Consider the following 19,141-nt stretch of genomic DNA (forward strand, 5'->3'; position numbering starts at 1 on the left):
TCTACTTCCTCCGCTAACACAACAAACTACAGCTATAACTCCTGCACCCAAAACAAACATGAATTATTTCCCACAATGTCAGACGGGCCATTTGTTGCCAGGAAAGAAATGAGTCCCTTGGAATCAAAGTCTGCTCCTGCCTAGTCACTCAGTACCATCTATATTACCCCTTCACCTCGAGCAGGAGTCAGCCAATTCCACATCACTGTGATTTATGACATGGGCCAATCTCATTGGACATAAAATGTGTGCTGATCTGGCATAGCAGCAGATGTTGAGCAACTTTCCCTCCATTCTCTGGTCGCAGTGTCTGCTCTCACTCTTGTCTCTGTTCTCCCTCTGTTTCCTCCCCTCTTCATAACCATCCTCTGTTTTAGTCGTCGCTGGTTCTGTCCCTCTCAGGCTCGGTTCCAGCAGACGCTCCAACCCCAGCTGGGTGCGAGTCCTGAGCAGCAGGGTCGAAGAGACGGCGTGCCTAATCCCTGAACCACGTCCCTCTTCCGCTGCGTAGACATTGCCAAGCATCAGGGGCAGAGTGTATTTCCAGCGTGGCCCCCACTCTCCCTCCCATCTGACCCTCAAATATCCGGGTCTCCGGCTGACTGGAGTCTTGATGGCAGCTGGCAAATCTTACTTTCAATGTCACTGGATGGGCATGTTGTGTCCCCTGTGTCAGACAGATAGAAACAGGAGAGTCCAAGGAGATGCTAAATGGAGCCAATACTAAAACATGAACCTTCCCCTGTGGAGCGTTAACACCCGAGAAGCCACCAAACCAGACTGTGTTGTCTGGTTTGGTGGTTTGGTGGCTTCAGACTGTCTTCGTCCACGATCTCTGGAGCAGAACTACTGCCGTGTTCTAACGCCAACTGGGAGAACTTCAAGACAACGTTCCTAGTAGCTGACCGCAGCATTTGTTGGGACTGTTAAAGATTGCATAGATTAGGTTGGCTTGTAGTGGGGCCAGGGGAGGGGGAAACAGGCTTATTGCAGCCCAGGCTCAAAACTGCAGGCAATTTTTGGCAATAACATCAAATCAGAGCCGAGCACAGGCCCCCTTCGTGACCTATTCTTACTGTGAGAAATGCAATTCATAAAGTCCTCCCTTAAGCTTGCTTCCATAGTAAGGAAATCAAATTTAACTTGAAATTAGATAGACTGCCTGCTTCAGCAGAAACATGCAGACAACACAGACAGGACAGGACTATGGAGCCATCGCAGGGCTTTCTTCATAATACAGAATTGGAAGGAAGAAAGGTAGAAAGTGTCCAGCTAGCAATTTCTTTCTCTATGGTATTCAAAAGGATGAGAGGAGTTGATTGGGTAATTTCTTCCCCCCAAAAAATTACATTTAAAGCAAATCTAAACTGTCGCAATCCACTTTCTCTCTGTGCCCCTAGGACACATACAATACAATGCCTGACCCAAGGCTGAGGATTCAGCGTCTGACTGGAAAATCCCAAGCAATTAATTGCAGACTCTCATCTAGGATCTGTGGTGTGTAATACTAAGGAGAGCAGATGGGACGCTGCTCAGAGGAGTCCTCTCTCTCAGGAGTGGAGCACTCTTCCTCTCCCCTTTGTTTCTCCTTCTCACTTACTGCCCCCCTCTCACTCTCTGCTATTCAGTTCATCAGACAGCCAGACTGGGATGTAGTATACTGTAATCTAGCTGTCTGATCTCTTCCAGCCTGTCCCTCCAGGCACTAAGCATTACAGTATTAGGGGTCTTGGAGTGAGTAGCGGCAGTGAAGTGGGCTCTTTAAGGCTTGGCTGCTGGACCCCCTCCGGTTTCTTCAGGCCCCAGTCAGCGCAGTTTGACAGGGCCCCACGCTGTGTACTTCCTTTTCATTTTCTCTCCCTTTAAGTGAGCTCCTGGCCGATCAATAACTCATTAGGTGACTAAACCTGGCCAGGCCCTCACATGATCTACAGTACGTCTCTCCACCGAGACACCAAGGCCTTTCAGACCGACGGTGTTGGCATTTTTGAATGTTCACCCCCCGTCGATGTTTGTTTTCATCTCATCAGAGTGTGAGTGGGCGGCCGGGCTGTAGTGTGTGTCGGGCAGGCAGAGATTAGTTTCCTGTATAAATAGAGCCGTGTGTATTCTAATCACTCACACAACGTTGCCTGATCAACACCTTGCTGACAGGGAACGACAGGAGGAAGTCATGAACCTGCGGTTTGCAGAGTGAATACCCACACAGCTCAGCTCAGGGTGTGGGCCTTTGAATTGGTAAGAGAACCAATATGCAGCACATCAGGTGCATTATTCATGGTCACACCTGGTAGTTTCAGCAATATGACGTAGAGGCACAAATAAACAGCAGTCGGTGAATTTGCCAGTGGTTTCCAGCCTGGAACAGGGTCAATTGAGCCCTAAATCTCTCTCAACACAATATCTGCAAAACTACATTTTGCTGCACTGATCTAAAATCTGACATTATAATGTCTGATGCATATAAGGGTGTTAAAAGGTGCTTTGTCGTGTCAACACATAACTCTTATTCCAGACTTTACATAGAAGGACATGGTTCCCTTATAAACAATTGATGAAGCCCTTGCACAAACCTTTTGGAAGGATTCATGAAGACAATATTGACAAATCCTTTCTGTAATGGCTCTACTGTTTACAGATGGGGCTGACATGCCTCTCCATCAGCTCATTCAGGAGGTTAGGTTACCCCTGACAACAGCTGCCAGGCACCTGAGAGGGTGTTCTGTACAGTACAAGGATGTTATGGGGTTCTGCGGCTAACACAGGCGATCTAGTTTATCATCGCTTTGTAGACGAGAGAACTCTTAGATGCGGTTGGAGAGACTAATTTTACCAATGACAGTGTGGATGGAGTGTGGGGAACTGTGCTGCATGAAACTCCTCATCCAATCCAAACCTGCCACCCTGCTAGTCTAGCCCGGATGCAATGGGTGCCAGCGGTTCCTGTGTTTTCCCACAGCCAGCAAACAGAGGAGGGCGGAATCTCTCCCAGGGCTTGATTAGCCTCCGGGGCAGAGGTCTGCAAAAAGAACCACAGCAGCCAGCTGTCAGTAGACTGGGCCCAACTGTTCTGTGTTTGGTTCTGCTCCAAATGTAGCCTACACACCAAGCCTGAGAATGAAGCTTGCAGCGTGCTGGAGACCTGACAGAAGGACCAACACAGATTAACTCAGCCACAGCACTGGGAATGTCAACCAGGCAGACAAGAGGACTGGCTTCATTGTCAACACAAACAGCTCACACACTTAAGTGTTATCTGAAGCACCTCTCAGACTATAGTTTCAACGCATGTGTTCAGTTGCGTTACAGCACATAGCAACCCTGTTTTCCGAGGCTGTGTTACCACCATTTGTAAGCATGCGCTGTCAGTTGGGGGGGGGACTCCATCATGTGTAGGTGTTAGAACATGAGAAGAGGACGTGCCACGTTGAGCTCGTGGTTAACCACTCTTCCTCTCGCTAGTTCTTATTCTCTCTCTTTCATTCTCACCTTCTCCTCTCTGACACTGTTGCTGTGACTGCCCCAGCCAGTCGAACACAGTGACACTGACTCAGCAACACACAGGGCCAGGCAGAACAGGGCCAGGCAGAACAGGGCCAGGCAGAACAGGGCCAGGCAGAACAGGGCCAGGCAGAACAGGGCCAGGCAGAACAGGGCCAGGCAGAACAGGGCCAGGCAGAACAGGGCCAGGCAGAAAATCTAAGGGCTGAGGGATCGTCAGTCAGGGCCTGATGTATGGCCGTTGGGGGAGCATCCTGGTTTCCCGGTACTGAAGGGTACCCAATCCTCGCAGGCCTAAACCAGCAGTGGTCACTCACACAACACAACCTGGTTCAAACCTATTAGACTACCCCATGGCAGATATTACTCGGTCTGATTTCTTCTAAAGAGACAAACTGATTGAGGTAGACAAGCCGGTGCTTAAGCTAGGACAGTGTCTTCACTGAGGTGTTCCAGAGTACTGGCGCCGGTGGAGAAAGCATCATCTTCTAAGGGGAAAACATGACTTTTGCTAAAAACTGCTCTGCAGTCTTTGTCGGACAGATCTGTCAACAAGATCAGAGGAGGTGTGTTTCATATGAAAGTGAAAGTATAATAAGCCTAGGTTATTTGGTTTCAGCACAAACAGACACGATATCCATAGCTTTGTTACCAATTAATGCAAGATGCGTTACATAGATGATTTGGACTGTAATATTCATTCCCCTAGAATTAAGCAAGCCCCTAGTAGATTATAGACCTTAGATTGTTCCGATATAATTTATTTTATAAAAAATGCGACATCTATTTGATTTTTGAGATATTAGGGTAATTGCTGGTTCCCATTGAGGAAGGCATAACATTTCTAAATAAAATGGTCAACATCTACTTTCTGACCCCCCACAACCTACGCCAAACCCACTCCAATGACCTCTCTACCATTCCAAGTAAGATGCTAGAACTGCCAGGATATAAATGTTAAACAAATACATTTGAATTAAAGGGTAACTACATTTACAAATCCACACTGCCTACTGTAGCTTTTGCAAGGACCTTTTGCAAGTTTTGTTGTTTTTCTGTTACCAAACCATTTGCAATATTTGTTGTTGTTGCTATTCCTTAGGTTAGCATCACTAAACAACCAATATGGGATTCATGTTTTTAGATCATTCCGAAAGCATTTTACAGTTTTTCAACATACACAATGAGGATTTGGAGCCAGAAGGGCGTAAGGATATTATCTTGAATATGTATACCCAATTCTCCATTCACCACAACACAATGAGCTAATTTATTGCTGGTTCCATGTCCACAAAATGTTATTTAAAATAAAAGATTGTGTGAGTCTGTCCATTCCCATGAGCATGGCTAATGCAAGTGACTTAGCCAGCCAGAAAAGCTCAAGAATGGAATTTTGTCCTTCAAAACATTCTGGTTGTTGATAAAACACTAATGAAAACTAATATCTAACATGCACCAAATAATATGGTGTGAAAAACTGATTTGTTGGAATGAGTCATTGTGCAAAATATATCCCACTCCAACTGGGAAAATACTTTCACATTATGTCCAGCTAGTGCAAAAAATTTTATTAAAAAAATAAAACAAAACACACAGGAACCAGAACAACAGGACCGATTTTAGAAGCTGACATTTTGGGTCACTCCATCGGAAGCAGAGCCAGGTCCATTGACAGGGCTCCAGGCCTGCTTCCATTAGAGCAGGCTAAGCCCAGCTATTGCCTAGCTAAAGCCCAGCGAGGGAGAGCGTATACAGGTCTAGAGATGCCGCGCCGCCGCCGCCGCCCCCCCCGGCTTTACTCACCACTGTAGAAGCGGATCATGCAGCTGAGGTCCGAGTTGGCAGCCTCTCTCTGCACCCGCAGAGGGTCCTGATAGCCTAAAGCAGCCAGGTAATCATATACCATTTGGAGAGGACGCTCAGAAGAGTCCAGCCTCCTACAGGGAACAGATATAGAAACATTCAAGGCTCATGCCAATCACAGACTATACACACAGACATACAGTTTTACTGAGGACCAGAAATGTAGAGGAATCCACAAAGCCTAAACTTAACAGTAGTCTATTTCTAACTATAAACATAACACTAAGCATAAAAAAAACATTTTCCCAAGGGAGGAACTGTCAAAACTGTATCTCAACAAGGTAACATGAGCATATAAACTTTAACCTAACCCATAATGCCATAACCTAAAACTGAACCCAATTGTAAGTTTTACTCTAAACCTAACCACTCAGCCAGAAATATCATTTTACCCAGTGAGGACTGGCCAGAAAACCTTGTGTGGTCTGGTCCCCACAAGTATGTAGTATAACCAGGATTACACATACACCCACAAAATCATGCATGCTTTTCTCCATACTTAGAATCCAACCTAAGGGCCATCAATATAGTTCATCAACCATTTATGACCCATTAGCACCAAGTGCACAGACAAAGACTTGTCAATCCATAATTCTCTATGTTATGATGGGTGATGTCCAGAGGATTGATGAGGCTCCTCTATCAAAACATTTACTGAATCTGACTCTGTGCCCAATGTCAATCAAACAGAAGGAGCAGCTATCTTCCCACCTGATCCCACAGATAAAATCCCAAATTCAATATCAGATATTATTGTGAATAAAATCAAGCACCTGCTGATGACTCACTTTAATCCTCCAAAAACAACAGATTCAAGTGTTGGCATGGTATTACAATCCTGTTTCCATAGAAGTTGGGACACTGTAAAATGAAAATAAAAACAGAATCCAATGATCCCACTTTTTTTTTTTTTAAATATGTTGCTGGCATCAAATTCAAAGTGGGCATATATTTTTCACAAACAATAAGATGTCTCAGTTTCAACATTTGATGTTGTCTTCGTAGTATTTTCTATTGAATATAGGGTTTAAATGATTTGCACATCATTGCATTCTGTTTTTATAACATTTTACGCAGCAACACAACTTTTTTGGAAACTGGGTTGTATAATCTGAATAATGTGTTGGTTTGGTATAAACATCTAATGAATGTGTTGGTTTGGTATAAACATCTAATGAATGTGTTGGTTTGGTATAAACATCTAATGAATGTGTTGGTTTGGTATAAACATCTAATGAATGTGTTGGTTTGGTATAAACATCTAATGAATGTGTTGGTTTGGTATAAACATCTAATGCATGTGTTGGTTTGGTATAAACATCTAATGAATGTGTTGGTTTGGTATAAACACCTGAATAATGTGTTGGTTTGGTATAAACACCTGAATAATGTGTTGGTTTGGTATAAACATCTGAATAATGTGTTGGTATGATATTAACATCTAATTATGTGTTGGTATGATATTAACATCTAATTATGTGTTGGTATGGTATTAACATCTAATTATGTGTTGGTATGATATTAACATCTAATTATGTGTTGGTATGATATTAACATCTAATTATGTGTTGGTATGATATTAACATCTGATTATGTGTTGGTATGATATTAACATCTAATTATGTGTTGGTATGATATTAACATCTAATTATGTGTTGGTATGATATTAACATATAATTATGTGTTGGTATGATATTAACATCTGATTATGTGTTGGTATGATATTAACATCTGATTATGTGTTGGTATGATATTAACATCTGATTATGTGTTGGTATGATATTAACATATAATTATGTGTTGGTATGGTATTAGCAAAGCTTTCTTTAAATGTGTTTGCTGTACAAGTCCTCTGCGTTGTTGCCAAATGAAATCGTCAGCTCATTTCATGGCTAATCTTGTTAAGGGACTTTTATGCTGATATCAAACAGGAGGTCTGGTCTGCCTTGCCTGCAATCTATGACCCCTATCCAGTCGCTGGCAATGACACACCCTCAGCACAGCCTGTCTGAGTGAGCAACTTTCGGTCCCCACATGAATACACAACGCTGACAGACTGTGATCTTGCTAATAAAATCTGTGCACTCAAAATGTGTTTTTCACCATGTTTCAATGTTAGTCCCAGATTTTAGCCAATTGAGTTCATAACATGATGTAAGTCAATAAGCTTTAGATGGAAAAGCACTTTGTAGCATCCAGCCTGTGTTGCTGTTGTAACACCACCACCCTCATCTGAACTCCTCACAGGCTCCCTCCTCCCTCCCAAACTCCCTACAGACGTTCCCAGACAGCGCCACGCTCGTCAGTGTTCCCGGTGCACGTTTGCCTTGATGCCCGGCCAGCAGTGGCTGGATTCACCAGGGTGAGGTGACACAGCGTCTGGCGTCTGTTGCGGTGTTTCTCTGGCCATAGGCCAAGTCCTCGTGCCAGCCCAGCTGGGTTTTACAGACAGGTTCGTGTCTGCTGGTCACACACAGTGTTTAGTGCCCGGCCAGGCTCAGAGAGGGATGAGTCCGTGCCTGACTGTCAGGGCACCATTCACACTGGTGCAACTGCTCTTAGAGCAAGACGGGCCTCATTCACTCCCAACACGGATCCCTTCGTGGCCATACAGTCTCTGGCTACAGTCTCTTAACACCTAAACACTCCTTTCCTTCTTTGAGTGGCTAGATGCTTAACCTTACAAATACGAAGCAAGTTAAGTGATTTATGGGTCTTGATTTTGAATATTATATAGTGAATACAACAGTGATATGAAAATCTCCAGGTACATAAAATGACAGTGATGACAACTCGAACAGGCAGCACAGATATATAGCAATCTTCACTGTGTGGATGAGACAACATGGCTGTACTGAGACACAGCTAACATTTTATTGCCAAAAAGTGAAATTATATATTTTGATCATAGTTCCCCTGAAGGGAGATTAGTGACTTGCATGTTGATACTCTATCAGTGTCCCATATCTATAAATCCTCTATGCAATCTATACAGTGGGGAGAACAAGTATTTGATACACTGGCGATTTTGCAGGTTTTCCCACTTACAAAGCATGTAGATGTCTGTCATTTTTATCATAGGTACTCTTCAACTCTTCAAAAATCCAAAAAAATCACACTGTATGATTTTTAAGTAATTAATTTGAATTTTATTGCATGACATAAGTATTTGATACATTAGAAAAGCAGAACTTAATAATTGGCACAGAAACATTTGTTTCCAATTACAGAGATCATACATTTCCTGTAGTCCTTGACCAGGTTTGCACACACTGCAGCAGGGATTTTGGCCTACTCCTCCATACAGACCTTCTCCAGATCCTTCACGTTTCGGGCTGTCGCTGGGCAATACGGACTTTCAGCTCCCTCCAAAGATTTTTTATTAGGTTCAGGTCTGGAGACTGGCTAGGCCACTCCAGGACCTTGAGATCCTTCTTACAGAGCCACTCCTTAGTTGCCCTGGCTGTGTGTTTCGGGTCATTGTCATGCTGGAAGACCAAGCCACGACCCATCTTCAATGCTCTTACTGAGGGAAGGAGGTTGTTGGCCAAGATCTTGTGATACATGGCCCCATCCATCCTCCACCTCAATACGGTGCAGTCATCCTGTCCCCTTTGCAGAAAAGCATCCCCAAAGAATGATGTTTCCACCTCCATGCTTCACGGTTGGGATGGTGTTCTTGGGGTTGTACTCATCCTTCTTCTTCCTCCAAACACAGCGAGTGGAGTTTAGACCAAAAAGCTACATTTTTGTCTCATAAGACCATATGACCTTCTCCCATTCGTCCTCTGGATCATCCAGATGGTAATTGGCAAACTGCAGACGGGCCTGGACATGGGCTGGCTTGAGCAGGGGGACCTTGCGTGCGCTGCAGGATTTTAATCCATGACGCCGTAGTGTGTTACTAATGGTTTTCTTTGAGACTGTGGTCCCAGCTCTCTTCAGGTCATTAACCAGGACCTGCCGTGTAGTTCTGGGCTGATCCCTCACCTTCCTCATGATCACTGATGACCCATGAGGTGAGATCCTGCATGGAGCCCCAGACCGAGGGAGATTGACCGTCATCTTGAACTTCTTCCATTTTCTAATAATTGCACCAACAGTTGTTGTCTTCTCACCAAGCTGCTTGCCTATTGTCCTGTAGCCCATCCTAGCCTTGCAGGTCTTCAATTTTATCCCTGATGTCCTTACACAGCTCTCTGGTCTTGGCCATTGTGGAGAGGTTGGAGTCTGTTTGATTGAGTGTGTGGGCAGGTGTCTTTTATACAGGTAACGAGTTCAAACAGGTGCAGTTAATACAGGTAATGAGAAAAACTAACAGGTCTGTGAGAGCCGGAAATTCTTACTGATTTGTAGGTGATCAAATACTTTATTTAAAATGCAAATAGATTATTTAAAAATCATACAATGTGATTTTCTGGATTTTTGTTTTAGATTCCATCTCTCACAGTAGAAGTATACCTATGATAAACATTACATGACTCTACATGCATTGAAAGTAGGAAACCCTGCAAATTGTCAGTGTATCAAATACTTACTGTATATATCTGTTATATCTTATATCATTCTTACATCTCTCTCTATCTTTTACTCTCTGGCTCCTGACCAAAATTATGATATTACTGAATTACAAATGGTACATTGAAATGTCTTTTTTTATATACTGTACACTGAAACTCAAAATCAATTACAGTTAGGTGACATAGGTTATGTGTTGGGAAATATTTGTCAGAAAAGTGTTGCTTGCTTAAGTATTCAACACAGCCAACTTTCGCTCCAATAACAGCTTTGCACACAGGAATTTTGGTAAAGATTTTCTCTAAGTTGTTCAGCTTGGCTGGATGCTGCTTGTGCACTGCAATTTTCAAATAGTGCTACAGATTCTCATTGGGATTGAAATCAGGACTTTCACTGGGCCACTAGGACATTCAGATGTTTGTTCTTCAATGTTGTTTTAGCTTTGTGCTTAAGTTCACTGTCCTACTAAAAGGTGAATTCCCTTTAAAACAGACTGAAGCACATTGTCCATTTGGTTTTTCATTTAGACAATTTTCCCAGTCCCTGCTGATAAGAAGAATCCCCAAAGTAAGATGGTGCCCCACCATCCTTTACTGTAGGGACAAAGTGTCATAAGGACGTCATGGGCATTGTTTTGTTTGTGCCATACGTAGCGCTTTGAGTTTTGGCCCAAAAACACTAGCTGGGTCTCATCCGACCAGAAAAGAAAAGTTTCTTACATTGCAGCAGTGTTACGTAGATGTCCTAATATGGTTGACTGGTGTACCATTACTCCACTCACAGCCACTGAACACTGTAACTCCTCTCTCAGGTCTCCTAAAAACTGGATTTTGATGCACAGCCGTTTCTTGCCATTGCCTGAGTGGTGTGATGCAGCTTACACATCCTGATTTTTTATGTAACTATGCTCACCAGGATATCCGAACACTTGGATATTGTTTGTACCTATTTCCCAATATGCACATTTGCATAACTTTATCTCTAACATTTTTAGAATGTCCCTTCAGAAACAGTTAATGATCCTTCAACAGTGATCTTTTTTGGAAGAAACATGAAAAAATACATAACATTTAGACAATGGCACTACCGTTCCCCCACCACTGTGAATACCAATATCTGTGGGTGCAAAAATAATTCCGTGGCCTATGAGGGGAAAGGCAAAAGGGACGCGAGAAGATGTAACCACAAGAAAGCCTGTCACAGCGAACAACTTGAGGAGGTATTCTGGAAAACCTCTGTTGTACATAGCGGTCAAGACCTGGAATGTGAATGCATGCTCCTGTTCTCAGTAAGAACCAGAGTTCAAAAGAAAGAGTACAAACCGTACCACCAATGTGTGAAAATATAAAGGTGGAATCTGCAGGGTGTGAATGGCATAACTTCAACAGGCTATGTGGATAAAGAAGCAACACATGACATATTGATATTATCTTGCATAATGCCAAGCAATGACTAGAAACAATGACACTATGATAATGCCAACATTGTAGTCCATTCAAGAGTTGCAAACACAATACAGCAGTTGACACACATAAGAGGGAAGGCTGAGGGTTCTGGAGGTGTTACCTGAGCAGGTCTCCATGGAGCTGCAGGTACAGTCCCTCTACTTCCCTCTGGGCACACAGCTCTTCCACAGTGGTAGTGGTGGAGCAAAGCACTAGCCGCAGATCTGCCTGTGGGGTGGAGGACCCCTGAGGGCCCGAGGCAGGGGGCTGGGGGTCTACGGATCCCCCATACAGACAAACACAGCCTCGCTGGGTATCACCCTTAAGCCAATCCCGCTCCCGCGATCCAAAGCGGGTCTTCCTTGTGACACAGCCTCGGTTCCCATTCTTCATGTTCCTCTGAAAATAAATACAAGAGTAGATGAAAAGACTGCAACCACTTTATATATTGTTTTCTGTAACCTGTAACAGGACAAACAAAAAAGGAACACCTGAGCCGAGGGCACAAAAACATCTCTTGAACATTAAATTTAGTAAAATGTTTTACGTTTGAAGGAACAGACAGTTTACTGAGCATCACTGAAAATATCGTCCTCAGTAAGTCTTATTTTAAAATCTGAAGAAGCTAAGAATTAATATTTAAAACAGGGCAAAAACACCCAGAACGGTGCTGTGCGCAAACTGGAGCCAAGTTTCTCGGACGGGAAGATAGGCATTAGATCATAAACAGAGTTGGAGAGTAACTGATTACAAAAAAAATCAGTAACTGTAATCCGATACGTTACCAACTAAAATATTGTAATCGGGTTACATATAATTTAGAAAAAAAGGATTACTTTTGGATTACTTCAATTGAAATAGAATAGGTCCGCAAAATAATTATGACAGGCTGCATGCTTGGTTTTTTTAGTTAATATTTTAAAAACATTGATATTTGAACCAAAATAACAACTGCCTCAGTTGTTGAGTGTGTGATCATCATGCGCGAAGTGACTGTTTAGTGACTGATTTAGTGACTGATGAAGCAGTTTAGTGACTGATGAAGCGCTAGTTTAATTGGTAAAAACATTGTGTATCTATATTAGCCGACTCATTTAAAAGTGATTTAGTTATACACTACGCGTCTTTCTCAAAACAATAATAGGCGATAGGCCTACCTCGTGTTATGTATTATATAGTTCAAGTTTCAAGATGTATTTGTCAAATGCACCGAAACAACACAGCCGAGAAGAGTTGCTCTGAAAAACTCAGACAGGAAATGTTTTTGAAGATTAGGCAACTATTTGTTAGACAGCTGTAACATGGGCTGCCTTCAAGATAAAACATTATATGGAATTACTCACGATATTTAAGGAGAAAGGGTGTGTTGGGAAGCACTGCCGAAGGATGATGATATGCATTTGATGCAACCACCTCAACTCCGTCCATACAGGTAGGCCTTGTGATTCTGCTTGCTTTGCATCACAGACTATTGCATCCATTGGTTATCATTGGCTGCTGAAGACATTGACTTTAAACTAAGAGTGCAGGTGTATAATCACAGTTTATTTCTATAATTTGAAAATCAATTGCTGGTGGCCGTAATTATCATGTTACGTTAGTGCGGGTAAAACGTATTTGTGTGCAGGTTTTCACGATTGCAAACATATGTTCGCGTGCCTGGGGTTTCTGCACCGTTTTGACAATGTGGGTGGTTGTGGAGCAAAACATCAGTCTACTGTATTAATGTAAGTGCAAAAAGCTACAGATATCTTGATTTATATATACACACAACAATGTCAATACACTTTTTGAGAAATTGCCATTTATTTTTCAACTATGTTTTGAAGCAATTAGAAACATGATTAAAACAAATAACAGAAAAGGTTAACACATCCTTCAATTTTGGGTTATGTTCTGTTAAACAGACAGATTCTGGAAGATCAAGGGTTATTGGAATGACTGAATATCTGACAGACCTTTAGCGTGTAATGTGGAGATGTAGCCCAATCATATTGAAGTAAGTAGAAAACAATGGTTTAGAAACCCTTTCTAAAAGCCTGTACACAACTCATAAGTTAAAATGCTAATTCCGTTTTTGGCCAGCTATGTAAACTAACACTGACTGATCCCGCAAAGGGTGTTCAACTGGTTATAGGCTATTCCTATTTGTTTTCTAATGCCTCTTAACATAAAAGTAATCTAAAAGTTACGTTACTGATTACAAATGTGGACAGGTAACTTGTAAATGTAACAGATTACATTTACAAAGTAACCTACCCAACCCTGGTCATAAATCAGACACTGATGAAATCATCCTCCCAAGATGCCGTGCTGGTTGACACAGGCTGCCAGCTGCCGGTGTCCCCAATGCACCAGAGCCCCCAATGCACCAGAGCCCCCAATGCACCAGAGCCCCCAATGCACCAGAGCCCCCAATGCACCAGAGTCCCCAATGCACCAGAGCGCACACAGGCAGTGCCCGGGCAGAAACACACGCTGTCCTTATTTCACTCTCTGACCCCTGCTACTACACCGTTCCAAGCCCAGTGAGGGTGGAGATAAATCAGTCGGATAAATCTCTAATACCTCAGACAGACTATGTTATGAGATGTCCTACAATCATAAGTAGCTTAAGCCAAAACTAATATTGGGGTGAGCATACAGTGCCATGAAAAATAAATGGCCCTTTTTCAGATTCTCTATTTTCTTACACTGAAAGTCATCTGAATGCTTTGAAGTCATTCTGATATGCACTTGTGTGTATATTTTGGATCATTGTGATGCTGAATGACCCAGCTGCGCTTTACCATCAGGTCATGGATAGACAGCCTAATATTCTCCTTTATAATTCTCTGAAACAAAAAAAAAATGTATGGTTCCTACAATAATGGCAAGTTGTCCAGTTCCTGACACAGCAATGCATTCTCAAAACATCAAACTACCATCACCATGCTTCACTGCTGATATGGGGTAAACACTGTGAAATTCAGTGTTTGGTTTTGGCAAGAAAAAACATGATCCATGTCATCAGAAAAAGACAAAGAAAGCTCTTCTGACTCATCTGTCTATAGAAAATGCTTCCAGGAATCTGAAAGAGTTTTTCAGCAAACGTGAGTGGACATTTTGAGCAACATGGGTCCCATATTATATAGAGTAAAAATCAAACACAGTATTCAACATTCACCCCATATACTCAATCAAGCATGTTGGTGGTCATGTGATATTTTGAGGATGCTCACTCAATACATGCTCACTTTGAATTTGATGCCAGCAACAAGTTTCAAAAAGCTGGGACAGAGGCACCAAAAGACTGGAAATGTGTAATGCTAAAAAACGAAACTTGGTGGAATATCACACAACTAATTAGGTCAATTGGCAACAAGTCAGTAACATGACTGTGTATTAAAAGACCATTCCAGAGAGGATGGGCCTGTCAGAAGTCAGGATGGGGAGGGGTTCACCACTCTGTGAAAGACTGCGTGTCCAAATAGTGCCACAATTCAGGAACAATGTATCACAACGTGAAATTGGGGACCTCATCATCTATAGTACACAATAAAATAAAAGTTCTCTGTATGCAAGGAAAAAGGGCAAAAACCAATATTGGTTGGCCGTGATCGTCGGACCCTCATGCAGCAATGCATTAAAAACTGACACAGTTCTGTAGTGGACATCACTGCATGGGCTCAGGAACACTTCCAAAAACCACTGTGAACACAGTACATTGCTGCATCCACAAAGGTTAAAACTCAACCATGCAAAGAAGAAACCATATATAATCAACATCCAGAAACCTCAACATCTTCCCAGGGCCCAAGCTCATTTTTGATGGACTGAGGCGAAGTGGAAAACTGTCCTGTGGCCTGACAAATTAAATGTTTTGATTCTGTCAAGGCACAATAAATGCTGAACAACCTACACTCACCTAAAGGATTATTAGGAACACCATACTAATACTGTGTTTGACCCCCTTTCGCCTTCAGAACTGCCTTAATTCTAATTGGCATTGATTCAACAAGGTGCTGAAAGCATTCTTTAGAAATTTTGGCCCATATTGATAGGATAGCATCTTGCAGTTGATGGAGATTTGTGGGATGCACATCCAGGGCACGAAGCTCCCGTTCCACCACATCCCAAAGATGCTCTATTGGGTTGAGATCTGGTGACTGTGGGGGCCATTCCAGTACAGTGAACTCATTGTCATGTTCAAGAAACCAATTTGAAATGATTCGAGCTTTGTGACATGGTGCATTATCCTGCTGGAAGTAGCCATCAGAGGATGGCTACATGGTGGTCAAAGGGATAGACATGGTCAGAAACAATGCTCAGGTAGGCCGTGGCATTTAAACGATGCCCAATTGGCACTACGGGGCCTAAAGTGTGCCAAGAAAACATCCCCCACACCATTACACCACCACCACCAGCCTGCACAGTGGTAACAAGGCATGATGGATCCATGTTCTCATTCTGTTTACGCCAAATTCTGACTCTACCATCTGAATGTCTCAACAGAAATCGAGACTCATCAGACCAGGCCACATTCTTCTAGTCTTCAACTGTCCAATTTGGTGAGCGTGTGCAAATTGTAGCCTCTTTTACCTATTTGTAGTGGAGATGAGTGGTACCCGGTGGGGTCTTCTGCTGTTGTAGCCCATCCGCCTCAAGGTTGTGCGTGTTGTGGCTTCACAAATGCTTTGCTGCATACCTCGGTTGTAACGAGTGGTTATTTCAGTCAAAGTTGCTCTTTTATCAGCTTGAATCAGTCGGCCCATTCTCCTCTGACCTCTAACATCAACAAGGCATTTTCGCCCACAGGACTGCCACATACTGGATGTTTTTCCCTTTTCACACCATTCTTTGTAAACCCAAGAAATGGTTGTGCGTGAAAATCCCAGTAACTGAGCAGATTGTGAAATACTGCCCGTCTGGCACCAACAACCATGCCATGCTCAAAATTGCTTAAATCTCCTTTCTTTCCCATTCTGACATTCAGTTTGGAGTTCAGGAGATTGTCTTGACCAGGACCACACCCCTAAATGCATTGAAGCAACTGCCATGTGATTGGTTGATTAGATAATTGCATTCATGAGAAATTGAACAGGTGTTCCTAATAATCCTTTAGGGGAGTGTATATAAAGGTTTTGGGGCAACATATGCTGCCATCCAGACAATGTATTTTCAGGCAAAGCCTTGTCTATTTCTGCAGAACAATGCCAAACCACATTCTCCATGTATCACAACAGCATGGCTGCCTGCCTGCAGCCTAAGACATGTCCCCTACTGAAAACATTTAGTGAAAACATTTAGTGTTATGAAATGACAAATAGAGCAAAAGAGACCCCGAACTGTTGAACAGCTGCGATCCCATATCAAGCAAGAATGGGACAACATTCCACTTTCAAAACTACAGCAATTGATCTCCTCAGTTCCCAAACACTTAGAGTGTTGTTAAAAGAAGAGGCGATGCAACACAGTGGTAAACATGCCCTTGTCCCAATACCTTTGACATGTGTTGCTGGCATCAAATTCAAAACGTGCATATATTTTTCTAAAACAATAACATTTCTCAGTTTCAACATTTGATATAGTCTTTCTACTATTTTTTATTAAATAAAGGGATAAATTATTTGCACATCATTGCATCCTGTTTTTATTTGCATTTTACACAGCGTCCCAACTTTTTTGGAAACGGGTTGTACATACGAAAATATTTTGCCCTGTATTGACCCTGAAGCTTAAGTTGCTTTATATTTATTATAAGTTAAATTGTGCACACACCTTTGCTGTTGCATAACTGTTAACCCTGGACATGGCATTTGTCATTTCCCCAAGCAATCTTTACTAGGTAAATGCACTGAAAAACACTGTCATGTACAACAATGACCTGGAAGCAATTAGGGTTAGCTGCCCTGCTCAGGAACACAGCTTTTGGATTTGAAAATGTCTCTATGATAGAGAACATTTAACAGCTAGGCTCTCTCTCAACTGAGGGATTATTGGTGTGATAAACAGTCTAACTAGAGACATGTCATATCCTTTCTAAATTATTATAAAGTCGCATTAATGGCACAAGCCATTATGTTCCATTATTTATATAGGCCCTAATGGGTTAATGAGTGACATAATGGCGGAAGTACAGTACACAATCAGTGACGAAAGCGTTAACCATCATGTCAATCGTGCGTGCTGAGGGCTCACATCCACTTCACAATCCCGGTCAAAGACCAGACTTCGGTGGTCTAACCGGACCATCAATAGGCTATTTGAGCTTTTCGAAGTGGATTGGATTAAATTACAGAAACTAAAAATGCCATAAGACGTTGCAAAGTTTACAAATGCCTTACTCTATCCATAATAATAAAATTCAAATTATCGATATCGAACTAGTTAATTATAACGTAATTTGACATCTGTTATGATCTGGCCCTTCCTCATACAGTTGACATGTACGCAAATTATATTTTGGGACATGTAAAACGTCCCACGTGAAGAATGTACTAGACTAACAGGTTAACATTAATATACTGTACGTAGCAACATCACCAACGATACTGTAAGTTCAGTTACAATCAACAACTCCAATGTAAGAATACAATGTAAGCGCTTCGTTTGTAATTTGGTCTGATACATTGTTGCACTGAACCCAACTGCTTCAAAACCCAACAGAATAATAACCATAAGAACCCATCACTGATGGTGAAATTGAATGACGCGAGTATAACGATGGTGCGGTTTGATTTCACACGCACTTCGGCCCTGTAGAACAGGGCACTGTGCGATGGCCGTATTTTGATAAACCTTCAAATGACCTGCTTGATATAGCTACCTTTAGAACGCGTATCCCCGTTCCGACACGGTTTCCAGGACCATTGCGGTCGCCACGACCTGCAGCTTGATTAGATTCTGCTTCGTGGACCACCGTGTCTGGCAGCGTGTCCGTACAAGCCCCGTTATCTTCGACACTACCACCTTTTTCTCGGTCCATATCCGTGCCATTGGCCGTGGTCGCTGTATGATTTCCTTCCTTCATTTGCATGTGTGTATCTAACTACAGAAAATGAAAGAACGTCATGGTTCACGACTGGCAAATTCCAATACATGCGGCAGCTGAAGAAAAAACATTCTGGTTCTTTGCGACGCCATAACGAGTCTGAACCTCACCGCTTTCAGATAGACCCAATCAATAAACATAAGAGAGGCTGGGTTACTTATTATTCATAGGGTACTACCCATATCAGAGGGAAGCATGCTGAATTATTCATTAGGCTTTATTTACCGAATTAACTGTCTTGCGATGTTGTTTTAATACGCGCAACAATTAATTTCAGTAAATTAAAAAAACTCAATTTTTTTTTCTTTCCGTTTCTGGGTCCCACGAGACTTGAGAAACTAAAAATAACCTTTGTTTCATCAACATATTTTCTGTGATTCTATCAAATTAATTTTAAGATAAGTTGATAATTTTTTTTTTTGTTATTTGGAAAACGTTGTGGATGTAATCAAATGAAGTTAGCTACAAATGTTTTTCTAGATGTAGATCTAGATGTAGGGAACCTTAATATAATCCATACACTTCTTAAAGGGAAAAATATTTATAGATTTTTAGTAAAGTAGTTATATGTTAAGTTAGTATGTTGGCCCCTATAGTTAATAATTTGTTATCGAACTCAACAATTTAGACACTGGCTAGCCCAGTTCACCATAAAAGAAGTTTACTGAAGGGTATTATTTTGGAATTGCTTTTTTTGTACTTTAGAAAACTAAATAGAATTAACATACTATTTAACATACTATTAACATAGTAATAAGAATACCTAATTGTGTTAAATTTG

At 42.0% G+C, this 19,141-nt stretch overlaps 1 protein-coding gene across 1 annotated transcript in view; it reads right to left on the minus strand.

The window, feature by feature from the left end:
- phlpp2 (PH domain and leucine rich repeat protein phosphatase 2) overlaps window positions 1-18,472 on the minus strand; it is a 44,038-nt gene extending 25,566 nt beyond the window's left edge. The window contains exons 1-3 of the mRNA XM_010880624.5: window positions 18,136-18,472; window positions 11,449-11,726; window positions 5,305-5,438 (exon numbers count right to left, since the gene is read on the minus strand). Of these exons, the coding sequence (XP_010878926.2) occupies window positions 5,305-5,438; window positions 11,449-11,726; window positions 18,136-18,345 (622 nt within the window). The 5' untranslated portion in view covers window positions 18,346-18,472. The remainder of the gene's footprint in view (window positions 1-5,304; window positions 5,439-11,448; window positions 11,727-18,135) is intronic.
- Between the last annotated feature and the right edge of the window lie 669 nt (window positions 18,473-19,141).

Source organism: Esox lucius, chromosome 2 (genome assembly GCF_011004845.1).
Source record: "Esox lucius isolate fEsoLuc1 chromosome 2, fEsoLuc1.pri, whole genome shotgun sequence".
In the NCBI taxonomy this organism is placed as follows: Eukaryota; Metazoa; Chordata; class Actinopteri; order Esociformes; family Esocidae; genus Esox; species Esox lucius.